Source organism: Pristiophorus japonicus, chromosome 4 (genome assembly GCF_044704955.1).
Source record: "Pristiophorus japonicus isolate sPriJap1 chromosome 4, sPriJap1.hap1, whole genome shotgun sequence".
In the NCBI taxonomy this organism is placed as follows: domain Eukaryota; kingdom Metazoa; phylum Chordata; class Chondrichthyes; family Pristiophoridae; genus Pristiophorus; species Pristiophorus japonicus.
Window position 1 is genome coordinate 252,440,993 of NC_091980.1, and position 13,241 is coordinate 252,454,233.

General features: G+C 41.6%; 1 protein-coding gene across 8 annotated transcripts in view; it reads right to left on the reverse strand.

The window, feature by feature from the left end:
* The window catches only part of mark3a (MAP/microtubule affinity-regulating kinase 3a), a 224,857-nt gene extending 211,862 nt beyond the window's left edge, over positions 1-12,995 (reverse strand). For 3 of the 8 annotated variants that reach the window (XM_070879326.1, XM_070879329.1, XM_070879323.1), the window contains exons 1-3: positions 12,243-12,992; positions 8,452-8,646; positions 1,957-2,010 (exon numbers count right to left, since the gene is read on the reverse strand). In XM_070879326.1, coding sequence (XP_070735427.1) covers positions 1,957-2,010; positions 8,452-8,646; positions 12,243-12,293 — 300 coding nt within the window. In that variant the 5' untranslated portion in view covers positions 12,294-12,992. Of the gene's footprint in view, positions 1-1,956; positions 2,011-8,451; positions 8,647-12,242 lie in introns of all 8 variants that reach the window. The other 5 variants (XM_070879322.1, XM_070879321.1, XM_070879320.1 and 2 more) reach the window with 2 other exon arrangements.
* Positions 12,996-13,241: the final 246 nt, after the last annotated feature.

A 13,241-nucleotide genomic window follows, 5' to 3' on the forward strand; every position in this document is an offset into this window, starting at 1 on the left:
TTTTAACAAAGGAGGAAAGAGAGGTAGAAAGGTTTAGTGAGGGAATTCCAGGGCTTAAGGCCTTGGCAGGTGAAGGCACGGCCACCAATAGTGGAGCGATTAAAATCGGAGAAGCTCAAGGAGGACAGAATTAGAGGAGTGCAGATATCTCGGAGGGTTGTGGGGCTGGAGGTGATTACAGAGATAGGGAGGGCGAGGCCATGGAGGGATTTGAAAACAATGATGATAATTTTAAAATCGAGGCAAGTGTCATATTGCTCTTTTTGATATATATTAATGACCTGAACTTAGGTATACAGGATATAATTTCAAAGTTTGCAGGTAACACGAAACTCGGAAACGTAATAAACAATATGGAGGATAGTAACAGACTTCAGGAAGACATAGACAGACTGGTGAAATGGGCAGTCACATGGCCGATGAAATTTAATGCAAAGATGTGTGAAGTGATACATTTTGGTTGGAAGAACGAGTACAAGCAATATAAACTAAGTGGTACAATTTTAAAGCGGGTGCAGGAACAGAGACCTGTGGTATATGTACATAAATCTTTAGGTGACAGGCGAGAAGGCGGCTTTTAAAAAAGCATATGGGATCCTTGGTTTTATTAATAGAGGTAGAGCACAAAGGCAAAGAGATTTATACTAAACTTTTATAAAACACTGGTTAAGCCTCAGCTGGAGTATTGTATTCAATTCAGGGCACTCCACGTGAGGAAGCTTTTTTTATGCAGCAAGTAATGATGATCTTGAATGCACTGCCTGAGAGGGTGGTGGAATCTGATTTAATAGCGACTTTCAAAAGGGAATTGGATAAATAATTGAAAGGAAAAAATTGAAAGAAAGAAAAGAAGGAAAGAAAAGAAAAGGAAAGAAAAGAAAAGAAAAGGAAAGGAAAAGGAAAGAAAAGGAAAGGAAAGGAAAGAAAAGAAGGAAAGAAAAGAAGGAAAGAAAAGAAGGAAAGAAAAGAAGGAAAGAAAAGAAGGAAAGAAAAGAAGGAAAGAAAAAAGACTTTCATTTATATAGTGCCTTTCACGACCACTGGATGTCTCAAAGTGCTTTACAGCCAATGAAGTACTTTTGGCGTGCAGTCACTGTTGTAATGTAGGAAACGCGGCAAACCAATTTGCACACAAGCAAGCTCCCACAAACAGCAATATGATAATGACTAGATAATGTTTTTTTGTTATGGGGAAAGAACAGTAGAGTGGGATTAATTGGATAGCTCTACCAAAGAACCAGCACAATGGACCAAATGGCCTCCTTCTGTGCTGTATCATTCTATGTTAGCCTATCATTTGGTTTAGCTTCAAATCCTTGCAACTCTTCTTGTGTAAGTTTGAAGACTCTGAAGTACATAAAAGTTCTAAATTGACATACTTGATAGTTACACAAAACATAATCAAGTGATTTTGTAATTCACAATCTTAGCCACAATGAAAAAAATTGAACTTCATTTGAAGATGTTACATCAATACAATCTGCTCTATATGCCCCAACTAAACAATATCATTACTGAATGGCTCATCTAAGTAAGGACCTTGTTGCCTCCCCCACTCCAGCAGGTTTGCCTTGGGTAAGGGAGCAGGCCTATTCAATGGTTATTTCAAGACACTGGAAGAAAGCTAACACTGTTTCTTTACCTATGTCATGGACAATACAATAATGAATCAAAACACTTTACCGTATTCAACCTCGAGAACTCTTTCTCCTTTCTCACAAAACACATCTATGCTTTTAGCCCTAGTATACTATAATTAGGCTGTTGTGATGCATTTGATTATTCTCCATTTTTTTTTAAGCACATCACAAAACAAGTCTGCCAATGCTTATTTCAAGTAGCCTTGTATATGTACATTCTTTGAAACACCAAGTCACATTAAAATAACGGAGTACAAATAGACCTTAAAGGAATTTAAAGCAAATAGGTGCTTGCAAAATAACTACAATTCCTTACCTTTTGCAAACTGGTGGGGTTGAGCTGGGTTTTGTCAATAATTTTTATTGCAACCTAGAAGAAACAAATTTAGGAATGATTAAAAACTTGATTTTTAAAAAATTTCATAACCATTTAGCTATTCAACTTCTGTTTCTATTAACAGGAAACCCAACAGAATACAACAGTAAGACATTATTAAATGCAGAAAGTCTCAATTTCTGTCTTGAAATATATTGCAACCATAAACAGGTTTTGGTAATAATCGCTTAATAAACATTTGCATTTTAACCAAGATAAAACATGAACATATATGTTTCAAGAGACATTTTGAACTATACAACACTAGGAAGAATTATAGGCATGTCATTGATAATGGTGGTGGTAATTTGAGGTGATCAATTAAGAGAATCACACAAATAGCACATCGATATATTTTGTCATTGGTACAAAATTATGGTGAGCAGTTAAAAAAAAGGTGCAGCTAAAGATTTGGAAAAGGAGTGGCGTTATTATGCATTTGGGCAAAATGTGGCAAATGAAATTAAATGCAGCTACATTTAAAGTATTTCACAGAAATTGAACACAAAGTTTGAGAAATTAAGATGCTAGGATATATTACCAGAACAAAATACAAATTTTTCAAAGTTATACTAAGGTTTTGCAATGTATTGGTTAGACCACACTCATAATACTATACTCAGTTTTGGTTATCACATCAAGTAAAATGTTTTGTAATTATATAAGAAACAGCAATACAGAAGTACATAGAAGTTACAACACAGAAAGAGGCCATTAGGCTCAACCTGTCCCAGTCGCCATTTACCCTACATGCGAGCAAACAGTTCTAATCACACTTACTCAGCCTGATCTTATCAACACCTTTCCCTTCATCTGCATATACAATTTAATTTTGAATTTGGCACAGTTTCTCCTTCAACCACTAACCCGGGAAATGAATTCCACAGGCTTACAACCATGTGTGAAGGAGTTTCTCCTGCCCACTGTTCTAAATCTCTTACATTCAATCACTTATTTATCAACCCATGTTCTTGACCCCACAACTACTGGAAACAGTCTGCTTCTTTCTATCCTATCTCAATTTTAAACACTTCTATTATATTGTCCCGTAATCTATGTTGCTCTAACAAAAAATGGCCCAGTTCTCCCCCTCCCCAAGTCCTTCTTCACATTTGTATTTCCTCATACCAAGCAGCATTCTAATGAATCGGTGTTGTGCCTGCTCTAAAGCCTTAATATCCTTCCTATACTGTAGAGCCTAATATTCATCTTATGAGGAAAACCAAGAAAAGATTAGAGGTGGTGGTACTGGTGGAGTAATTTGAGGCAATAAATTAACAAAATCACAGGTAATATATTAGCACATTTTGTGATCTCAATTAATTTTCTCCATCAAAAAAAGTACAGTTACACAGACATCAGTCACCCTCAAATACTTGTACATTGCTCAGTGGTCACTTTTAATAGATTAGGCCTCAACAGTGAGTGCTGGTAGGACATTGAAATGCAAGAGCACAGTACAGCCAATCGTCGTTATATAGCATGATCCTATCCTCACCGAATGTCTACATACACACTTTCTGCAGCAGAAACCATGGCCTATTCTCTCTTCCCTAACCCAAGGGTGCCGAGGTCACCTGTGGTGCCCATACCACCAACCCAATTGAAATCAACCAACTCAGCAGGGTCAAGGGATTGAGCTTGGGACTATCCTGATCTGTATAGCTCAACTACTCGCTGGATTAGCTCCAAGCCATCCAAGAGGGGGACCCCAAATTTAGATAATTATTTCAAAGTAGGACCAGGGGAAAGAAGTAAATTTTAGAAGACAAGATATTTTAGGAATTTTTACTCAAAGATTGATAAATAGTTGAATAATCAACAGTGGTTAATGGATGTTTTTCAGACTGGAGGGATTTAACAGTGATGTGCACCAAGGTCGGGTGTATAAAGAGCTGGAGCACCGGGCCCCTGCAACATCGCGGGCCACCCCGACCTGCGAGAGGACACCACCGCAGGCTGGGTGTATAAAGAGCTGCAGCGCCAGGCCCCTGCATCATCGTGGGCCACACCGACCTGCAAGCGGACACCACTGCAGGTCAGGAATATAAGAGCTGGAGCAAGCCACTACAGCTTCCAGCACGAGTCATCTCAAGTGTGCAACGACTTTGAGGTGGGCGACTGGGTGACGTCATCGAGGCCCAGGTCGCGGTTAGAGCGTGGGTTGGAACATCAGCAGGGCCCAGGCATAGCGGAGGAGCGGGAATGTTGTAGTGGAGGAGCGACAAATGAGGGTACGGGCCCAGAAGATCCGAGGACCCAGGGCAGCACGGGCCAGCGATTTGTGTGCACACTAGGTCCGTGCAGCACAGCAGGTCTCCAGTCGTCCTGGTTAACCCTTGCCACTGGATAAAGGCCTAGCTCTGTCAAGCCCATGTGGTGGCTGATGTGCAACAGTCACCACACATGAAAAAAAATCCACGCACAAGCATCTTCCACCCCTGAAGTTCAGAACTGGAATATCATAAGAACATAAGAAATAGGAGCAGGAATAGGCCATATGGCTCGTCGAGCCTGCTCCGCCATTCAATAAGTTCATGGCTGATCTGATCATGGACTCAACTCCACTTCCCTGCCCGCTCCCCATAACCCCTTATCCCCTTATCGTTTAAGAAACTGTCTATTTCTGTCTTAAATTTATTCAATGTCCCAGCTTCCACAGCTCACTGAGGCAGCGAATTCCACAGATTGACAACCCTCTGCGAAAATAAATTTCTCCTCATCTCAGTTTTAAATGGGCGGCCCCTTATTCTAAGATCATGCCCTCTAGTTCTAATCTCCCCCATCAATGGAAACATCCTCTCTGCATCCACCTTGTCAAGCCCCCTCATAAGCTTATACATTTCGATAAGATCACCTCTGATTCTTCTGAATTCCAATGAGAAGAGGCCCAACCTACTCAACCTTTCCTCATAAGTCAACCCCTCATCTCCTGAAATTAACCTAGTGAACCTTCTCTGAACTGCCTCTAAAGCAAGTATATCCTTTCGTAAATATGGAAACCAAAACTGCATGCAGTATTCCAGGTGTGGCCTCACCAATACCCTGTATAGCTGTAGCAAGACTTCTCTGCTTTTATACTCCATCCTCTTTGCAATAAAGGCCAAGATTCCAGTGGCCTTCCTGACCACTTGCTGTACTTGCATACTATTCTTTTGTGCTTCATGCATAAGTACCCCCAGGTCCCGCTGTACTGCAGCACTTTGCAATCTTTCTTCATTTAAATAATAACTTGCTCTGTGATTTTTTTTCTGCCGAAGTGCATGAACTCACACTTTCTAACATTATACTCCATCTGCCAAATTTTTGCCCACTCACTTTGCCTGTCTATGTCCTTTTGCAGATTTTTTGTGTCCCCTTCACACATTGCTTTTCCTCCCATCTTTATATTGTCAGCAAACTTGGCTACGTTCCACTCAGTCCCTTCTTCCAAGTCATTAATATAGTTTGTAAATAGTTGGGGTCCCAGCACTGATCTCTGTGGCACCCCACTAGTTACCTTGTAAAAAATAAACTCACCCCCTAGAAAATGAGAAGCCCTAATCCTCCATGTAGTTCACCTCCAATCTGTGGGCCGAATGGATTGGTCCAATGGTGTCTCATGTCCAACCAATGCAAAATTGTTTTATTTCTTTTAAATTGTATAAAATTTGTACAACTAGCTACAATGCTTGGTATGAATTGCCGGAGACCAGTATCTGCCTGTTCCGGTGGGCGGGTACACCGGGGGCAGCTGACCAGCTGCCCAGGTCAATGGTTCCACGTTACCTCCCCCAGGGCAATCAGGTAGAAATTCCGACATCTCGGGCCCGTACAAAGTTTCTACGAACCCGGGAAGGCATCAGAAAAGCCAGTTTTCAGCACGCAATGCGGGAGTGGGGACATTTGCTTGAGCAAGATTGCGGGATTTACGCAAATCTTGCCCAGCAAATGTCCTCAAAATTCTTTCACCTGAAAAAGCAGGCGTATAGCCTACTTTTACAGGCGCAAGTGTTTTGAAACATAAACACAATAAAATTAAACACATTGAGGCAGAAATTCCGACGTCCCGGGCCCGGAAGAAGTTTCTACGGTCCCAGGAAGACATCGGAAAAGCCGGTTTTCAGCGCGCAATGCGCATGCGCTGAAAACAGGTTTTTCTGATCAGCTTAACAGATCCTACACATATCGGGAGCGAGGACATTTGCATGTGCAAGATTGCGGGATTTACGCATATCTTGCCCAACAAATGTCCTCAAAAATCTTGCGCCTGATAAAAGCAGGTGCATAGCCTATTTTTATAGGCGCAAGTGTTTTAAAACACAGTAAAACATGTTAAAATAAAATATCGGGTCCTTCATTGGAACATCGATGAACTCATCCCTTTTGGTGTGGAAGCAAGTCATCCTCGTTCGAGGGACCGCCTATGATGATGATGCATCATCAATGTTAAGATCACCAAAAGACTAAGGAAGAGGTTAGGAGAATTCTCCATCACAAAGGGTTGTTAGGAAATGCCATGCCTACCAAAAACAGTGATGGAAGCAGAAGTAGTATAGTTTAATAGGGGGGTGGATAAATATTTGAAAAAGAAAAACATTGAATGAGAAAGGATAGATGAATTGAAATAAGTAGACAGCTCTTATAGAGCCAGCACAGACACAATGGCTTTCTTATGTGCTGTAAAATACGATTCTAGAAAGATGAGAGGCAAAAACATTGTGGTTATTCAAAATATAGTGATAAGGAGTAATGTATTAAAGGGGGCGAGTTTGGTGGACTGATTGGCTTTACATAGAAAATAGGTGCAGGAGTAGGCCATTCGGCCCTTCGAGCCTGCACCACCATTCAATAAGATCATGGCTGATCGTTCCCTCAGTACCCCTTTCTTGCTTTCTCTCCATATCCCTTGATCCCCTTAGCCGTAAGGGCCATATCTAACTCCCTCTTGAATATATCCAATGAACTGGCATCAACAACTCTCTGCGGCTGGGAATTTCACAGGTTAACAACTCTGAGTGAAGAAGTTTCTCCTCATCTCAGTCCTAAATGGCCTACCCCTTATCCTAAGACTGTGTCCCCTGGTTCTGGACTTCCCAAACATCGGGAACATTCTACCTGCATCTAACCTGTCCTGTCCCAGCAGAATCTTGTATGTTTCTTTGAGATCCCCTCTCATTCTTCTAAACTCCAATGTATAAAGGCCCAGTTGATCCAGTCTCTCCTCATATGTCAGTCCAGCCATCCTGGGAATCAGTCTGGTGAACCTTCGCTGCACTCCCTCAATATTACCATAGAGCAGTTGGGTTGAGTGTCCTGTTTCTGTGCTGTAGATTTGATGTAATTCATACCAAGCATTGTAGCTATTTGTACAAATTTTATACAATTTAAAAGAAATAAAACAATTTGCATTTTTACAATGCCTTTAACATAATAAATGTCACAAGGCATTTCATAGAAGGGGGAAAAATAAACAAATCCTAAGCAATAGCAGTACAAGTATTAGCAGGGCAGGAGGTATTTATAGAGAGAGTTCCCAGAGTGTAGGTTGAGACAGCTGCAGGGTGTACAACCAATGGTAGACTGGAGTGGGAAAATACACTAGGTCAAATGTAGCAGTGAAGGACATGGGCTGAGACGCAGGGTTGAAGGAATTTCCAGAGGTTAGGTATGGAAAGGCCTTAAAGGGAATTGTAAACAAGTATAGGGATTTTCAAGTTAATGTGTGGGGGGACAGTGGAGGTGAGCGAAGACAGGGGCAATAAGGGCTTGGTGCAGGATAGGATGTAAGCAGTAGAGCTGGAGATTATGAAATTTGGAGGTCAGCAAAGAATGCATTGGAGAAGTTATGCTTGGAGATGACGAAGGTACGGATGAGAGTTTCAGTTGTGACTGAAGCGAATTGAAAGCAGGGCAGATTATGTTGATGTGAAAATTAGCACGCTTGGTGATGTCCAGAACATGGGCTTGTAGTTCAGGTCAGGGTCCAAAAAGGCTCAAGTGGTTGCGCAACTTCAGATTTCTGTTTCACTAAACTGTTTTGTGGCAGGACAATAAATGTTTAGGGAGCATTCTACCAATACCTTCTGAAGATAAAAATAGAATTTACAGTTTATTTAAAAAGTGTAAATGTAAATATTTAAGTATTTGTCTGGTTTATACTCAATTTCACATGGTGAATTTCCAAACTCAACATAATGGAGGTGCCAAGTGAAAGGTATGCACAAGCAAGGAGAGGAAACAGAAAAGTCACCCCAGACAGTTCGTACACATTTCCAAATGGCTGACTTAAGATCAGCAGAGGCTCAGAAGCATTTGCCATTGAGCAGGGAAAAGAATGTGACAACTTAAAAATGAGAAAAAATTATAAACTATAATAAAAGGAACAATTCAGCCAGTGGAAGTACAACATACTAAAACAAGATCCATAAACCAGGCATTAGCAGACCAATTTACCTCTCTTCCAGTGAGGATATGTCTAGCCAGCTTCACCTTGGCGAAGTTTCCCTTGCCGATGGTTTTCAGAAGCCTATAGTTTCCTATGTGCGGCTGTTCATCAGCACAAGATGTAATTGAATTCCGGCATCGAGCTCCCCCAGAGCGGGCTGACCGAGAAGAAACTTCCGAGCGGCCATCCATATGAGAAGTGTGCTGAGATGGGGGAAAACAAGGATATTAGTTTAAAATCTTCCGTTTCAAATCTAGTTCAACAAACTCATGTCAAAAGAAATCCAAGTCAGAAATCTATGTACAGGTATTAAAAAGTTTATGGAATTAAAAATGTGAGAACTTATTGCATTGTTGACATGTATCTTGAAAGCAATACCCTTCAGTGCACCAAACTAAGCCCAAAATGAACTAATCTCAAGTCAAACGTTTGTTCTGCTCTTCAGGAAAGGAGAAATTTGAAATCTCTGCAGTATGTCATTTTTTAATTCTTCTTCTTAGGATCAGTCAAGAATTTAGAATGTTAATCTGAAATATCTTTGCCAGAAATTAATAGAGACCCTTTTAAAGCTCAGAACATGCATGACAGTGCTATCACTAGGTTTAATTAATACCAAAATGCATTCAAGAAAAATTGTATTTTAACCAATATTACATAATGTATGTTACAACTTACATTTCTATAGCAATCCTCGTGTGAAGAGAGAAATCTTCAAAAGCAATTTCTAGGGTGGCAGGCAAATAGTAAACACTGAACAAAGAGCAATGAATGGGAAGAGTCATAAGAAGGCTTTTGAAGGATAAGGGGATCAGGCAAAGCATAGAGACTGCGAGAAAGAGTTCCAAAATTCCAGTGGCTCAAGAAGCAGCTGTCAACAATGGAATGAGGAGTATGCCAACGTCAGATTCATTTATATTTTTGGAAAAGGTAGGCTTGGAATTTGCGGTCAGCAGTGAAGCAAAGACGTTCGCCGCTGGCCCTGAAGAAAGCTGCCTGGAAACTTTTCCTTTTTCAACGTGCAAGAGATTTCAGTGCAGTAGAGTCGGGAAGTGTGATCTGCTGTGACATCAACAAAAAGTTACACCTAATCCAACAAGGCATAACTTTTAATGGGGTGTTTAACAGCGATATTACCACGGAAAAGCCCAAGTTTGCATCAGTTTCACTGATTAATTGATCACCAGCTTTTTTTTGGTGGGGGGGGTCCACAGTGTAGCCAGTGTTGGAGCAGTGAATGACTGACTGCAGCTTCAGGATTTCCATGTTTAGATACACATGCGCTTCTTCCTGAAGTTGCAGTCAGTTTCAAAGGGATAATAACAGTGAACATTGTTTGTTCGCCATTACTACCCACCAATTCTGGCTCAGTGTGGGACAAGGCGAAGGAGCGTTTTTAAAAAGAGGATAATGAGGATCTTATAGTCAACTTGCTGGTTTATGGGGAACTTGGCAAGTATGCAGTTGATAGGGATATGGGCCTTGGGCAAGGAAAGAGGCATTGTGTTTGGGAAGAGTTATAATTTGTGGAGGGTGGCGATGGAGAGGATGGCAAGGAGGTAATCAGGGTATAGATTAAAGTTTCAGCATAGAGGGGAAAAGTAGTATCAGATGTGGGTGATATTTTGGCGGCAAAAAAGTTACCATTAAGGCTTTTGCCCCTGCTCTTAACTCCTTTCTCATGTTCACAAACCACATACAGTTGTCAGAAATGGAACAAATTCATAAACCACAACCTGCATCTTTATTCTCTGCCAAGTATTGGTGGGCACAACCCCAGTCCAACAAGTAACTCAAATTGACTAAGTAGTTTACTGGAGAATACACTGGATAACCCAAAACATTCTTCTGTCATCTCAGAAGGTAGAAAAATGTCACAGCTGGATGAATGGGCACACAGGCTAATATTGTTATCCAGATTTATTTAGATAAAATTAGTTTAAAAAAAAAGAGAAGGAAAATTTGGCAAGATCTTGGGAGTACAATTGTGCAAATTTACAACAACTTGCAGGGGAGTTCTCCCGGTGTCCTGGCCAACATTTATCACTCAACCAGCATCACTAAAACAGATCAACTCATCATTTACCTCACTGTTGTTTGTGGGACCTTGCTGTGACAAATTGGCTGTCACATTTCCCTACATTACAACAAAAGTACTTCAGTGGTTGAGGCGCTTTGGGACATCCCAAGAACGTGAAAGATGATATATATGTATATATGCAACATAGAAAAACATCCCAAAATGGTTAGAAACCAAAGTCAACATGCATTATTCTTGCAAATTTTTCCAATGGTACCTACACAAGATTTATTTCTTGCAAAATTCCTATTTCTCTCCCCTTACACAGAGAAGCTAATGTTACTTCATCACCTTAAAATCTCTCAAACCACTACCAACACCAACAAATGTATCATCTCAAATTACCTCCACGACTACCATTGGTAGGCATGTAACCATAAATGAGTTCAGTGATTGCACTCTCATCTCATTGATTCAACGGTATGGAGTTTGAGCCTGGTGCACTTTTTCCAAAGAGAGTCTTCCAACTCTCCTTGAAAACATTCAGCCCATAACACCACCAAACAGATTAAATCACTAGGTAGTCTCTTGCTATTTGTAGGATCTTGCTGTGTGCAAATTGGCTGCCACAAAACAAATTGGCTATACTTCAAAAGTAATTCAGTGATTGTGAAGCGCTTTGGGACATTCCGAGGAGGTGAAAAGAGCTATATATACATATACATAGAAGTTCTTCCTTTCTGTGTCATATACCTCAAACGTTCTCCAGACAAAATCTGTAATTGAACTTCTAGGTGTTTTCACAGTTGAAATAGAAAAATACAAACACCCATTATGCTTTACTTAATTCTTGGTGATAACACCTGGTTATAATAAATGCCAAACCAGTTTTATGTTAGCATATGGAACTGATCACTAACATGCTCAAAGCCCCCCTGTTTTAGCACACTTACTAGTACATTATGATCCCTCAGTACATAAAAGTAGCTTTTGAACAAACAGTTGAACTTGTTTTTAAAATCACAACTTTCAACGAGACCCATTGGTGTTTGGAGATGACTTACCAATACGATACTGCAGCACAATTAGTTATAGACTGTCTTCAATTCTCCATGAGGCAAAACACTGATAGAAATATACAACTCCAACTACTTGTAATACCTTCTGATCTACATGCTTGTTGTAACAGGCATGCTATCCTATTTTAAAAAGACGAATGCAAGTAGCAAAACCCTGGGACTTAAAAAATTCTGGTCTTAAATACTGAATTGTTTCCTAACAAATATATTCCTTTTAAATAGGCTTAGTTTATTACAAAGCCATGACAGGTACAATGATGAGGCGGTGCCTTAAATAAACTGGTTCCTTTTCAATTCTTAATTTGCACTTTAAATTTCATAAAACCGAACTAGCTGCTCACTTAACACTCACAACTGATCAACTAATTCGGTCAAATCTAACGCCTGCGCGTTGTGCACTGACACCTGTCAGCTACCCTGTGTCGTGCTGACACACGAGAGGCGGGGGACAAATACACGTAGCAAAACAGGAAGATGTAAACTAGTTAACCGGACACCCAAATTTTAGCCAGAAAAGCTTTTCAAATCAACCCAACTCAAGGCATTTATTCCAGTTTACCGACGGAACATTTCCAAGGCATGGTCCAAGTTCATTCCATGATCAAGGCCAAGTTGGACATTTACACTCTCAAGTTCACAGGATGTACGATATCCCATGTCCCTTTTCCTGAGTCTCATTTACTCTATATTAAAGATTACTTACATGCTCTGTTTCGCGTTCATTTACTGTAGGTAATGGCGTTCGAGTAGACATTTTGTTTTTCTTCTGGTTCCAATTTAGCACCGTTGCTGAAATAATTGTAGAGGACTCGATTCAAAACATGAATGTTCACAAGCAATGGGCTTTAACGGCCCGACGGACTGTATTTATATTGTACCTAGCGACATCCAGCAGCGTATAACCAATACACGCCTAGTAAAGCTGAATATCCTGCAGATCCGTCCACATTTTCTGACATCTAAATAATGTGCAAAGAGATTAGGAAATGTTCAAGTGCAATTGTTTCCAAACGCTGTCGATTGCTGAGCTCTGCGCCCAGAGGAGGAGCTGCTACTGTTGCTGCCACATTCAGGGCAAACCCCACAGCCAGTGACTTCCTAGCCTCAATAACAAGGCCCAGCTTCAGCAGCGGGGAGGTGCAGCGCCCACCGGCCGCTCGCCGCACAGCTTCCCGGCTCCGAGACGGCGAAAGTCGTGACGTTTCCCGACGCCGCTTCTCGGCTCTCTTAACATGGGGAGAGCGAGGGGGCGGGGGGGACGGAGCGATGTCAGGGGGCCGCCAGAGGTGTGGGAGAGCGATAGAGAGAGGGAGAGGAGGGGGATCCGGGTGAAAATGGCCGTCCCGCTCTGACTGATCGCCAAGCCCAGGGCAGCGGCAGGAAACGCGTCACCCGCCGCCTGCCCACCGTTCGGTAGGACCGGAAGCGGCGGCTGCAGACTGACTGCGACTGAAGGCAAGCAGGTGAGAGGAGGGAGAGAGGAGGAGGGAGAGAGGGGGGGGGGGGGGGGGGGGGCTGGGCTGGGCCGCACTGCACTGCGTCAGGGAACTTCATACACACAGACAAAATAAGGCAAGCCGAGTTAACGCAGCTCGGTCTCACTGCCTTGAAAGCCCCCTCCTTCTCTAATACAACCTCCGCCAGCAATAGGCCAATTCATAGACAAACGCCCAGTGAAAGTCAGCATAAACCATTAACTTAG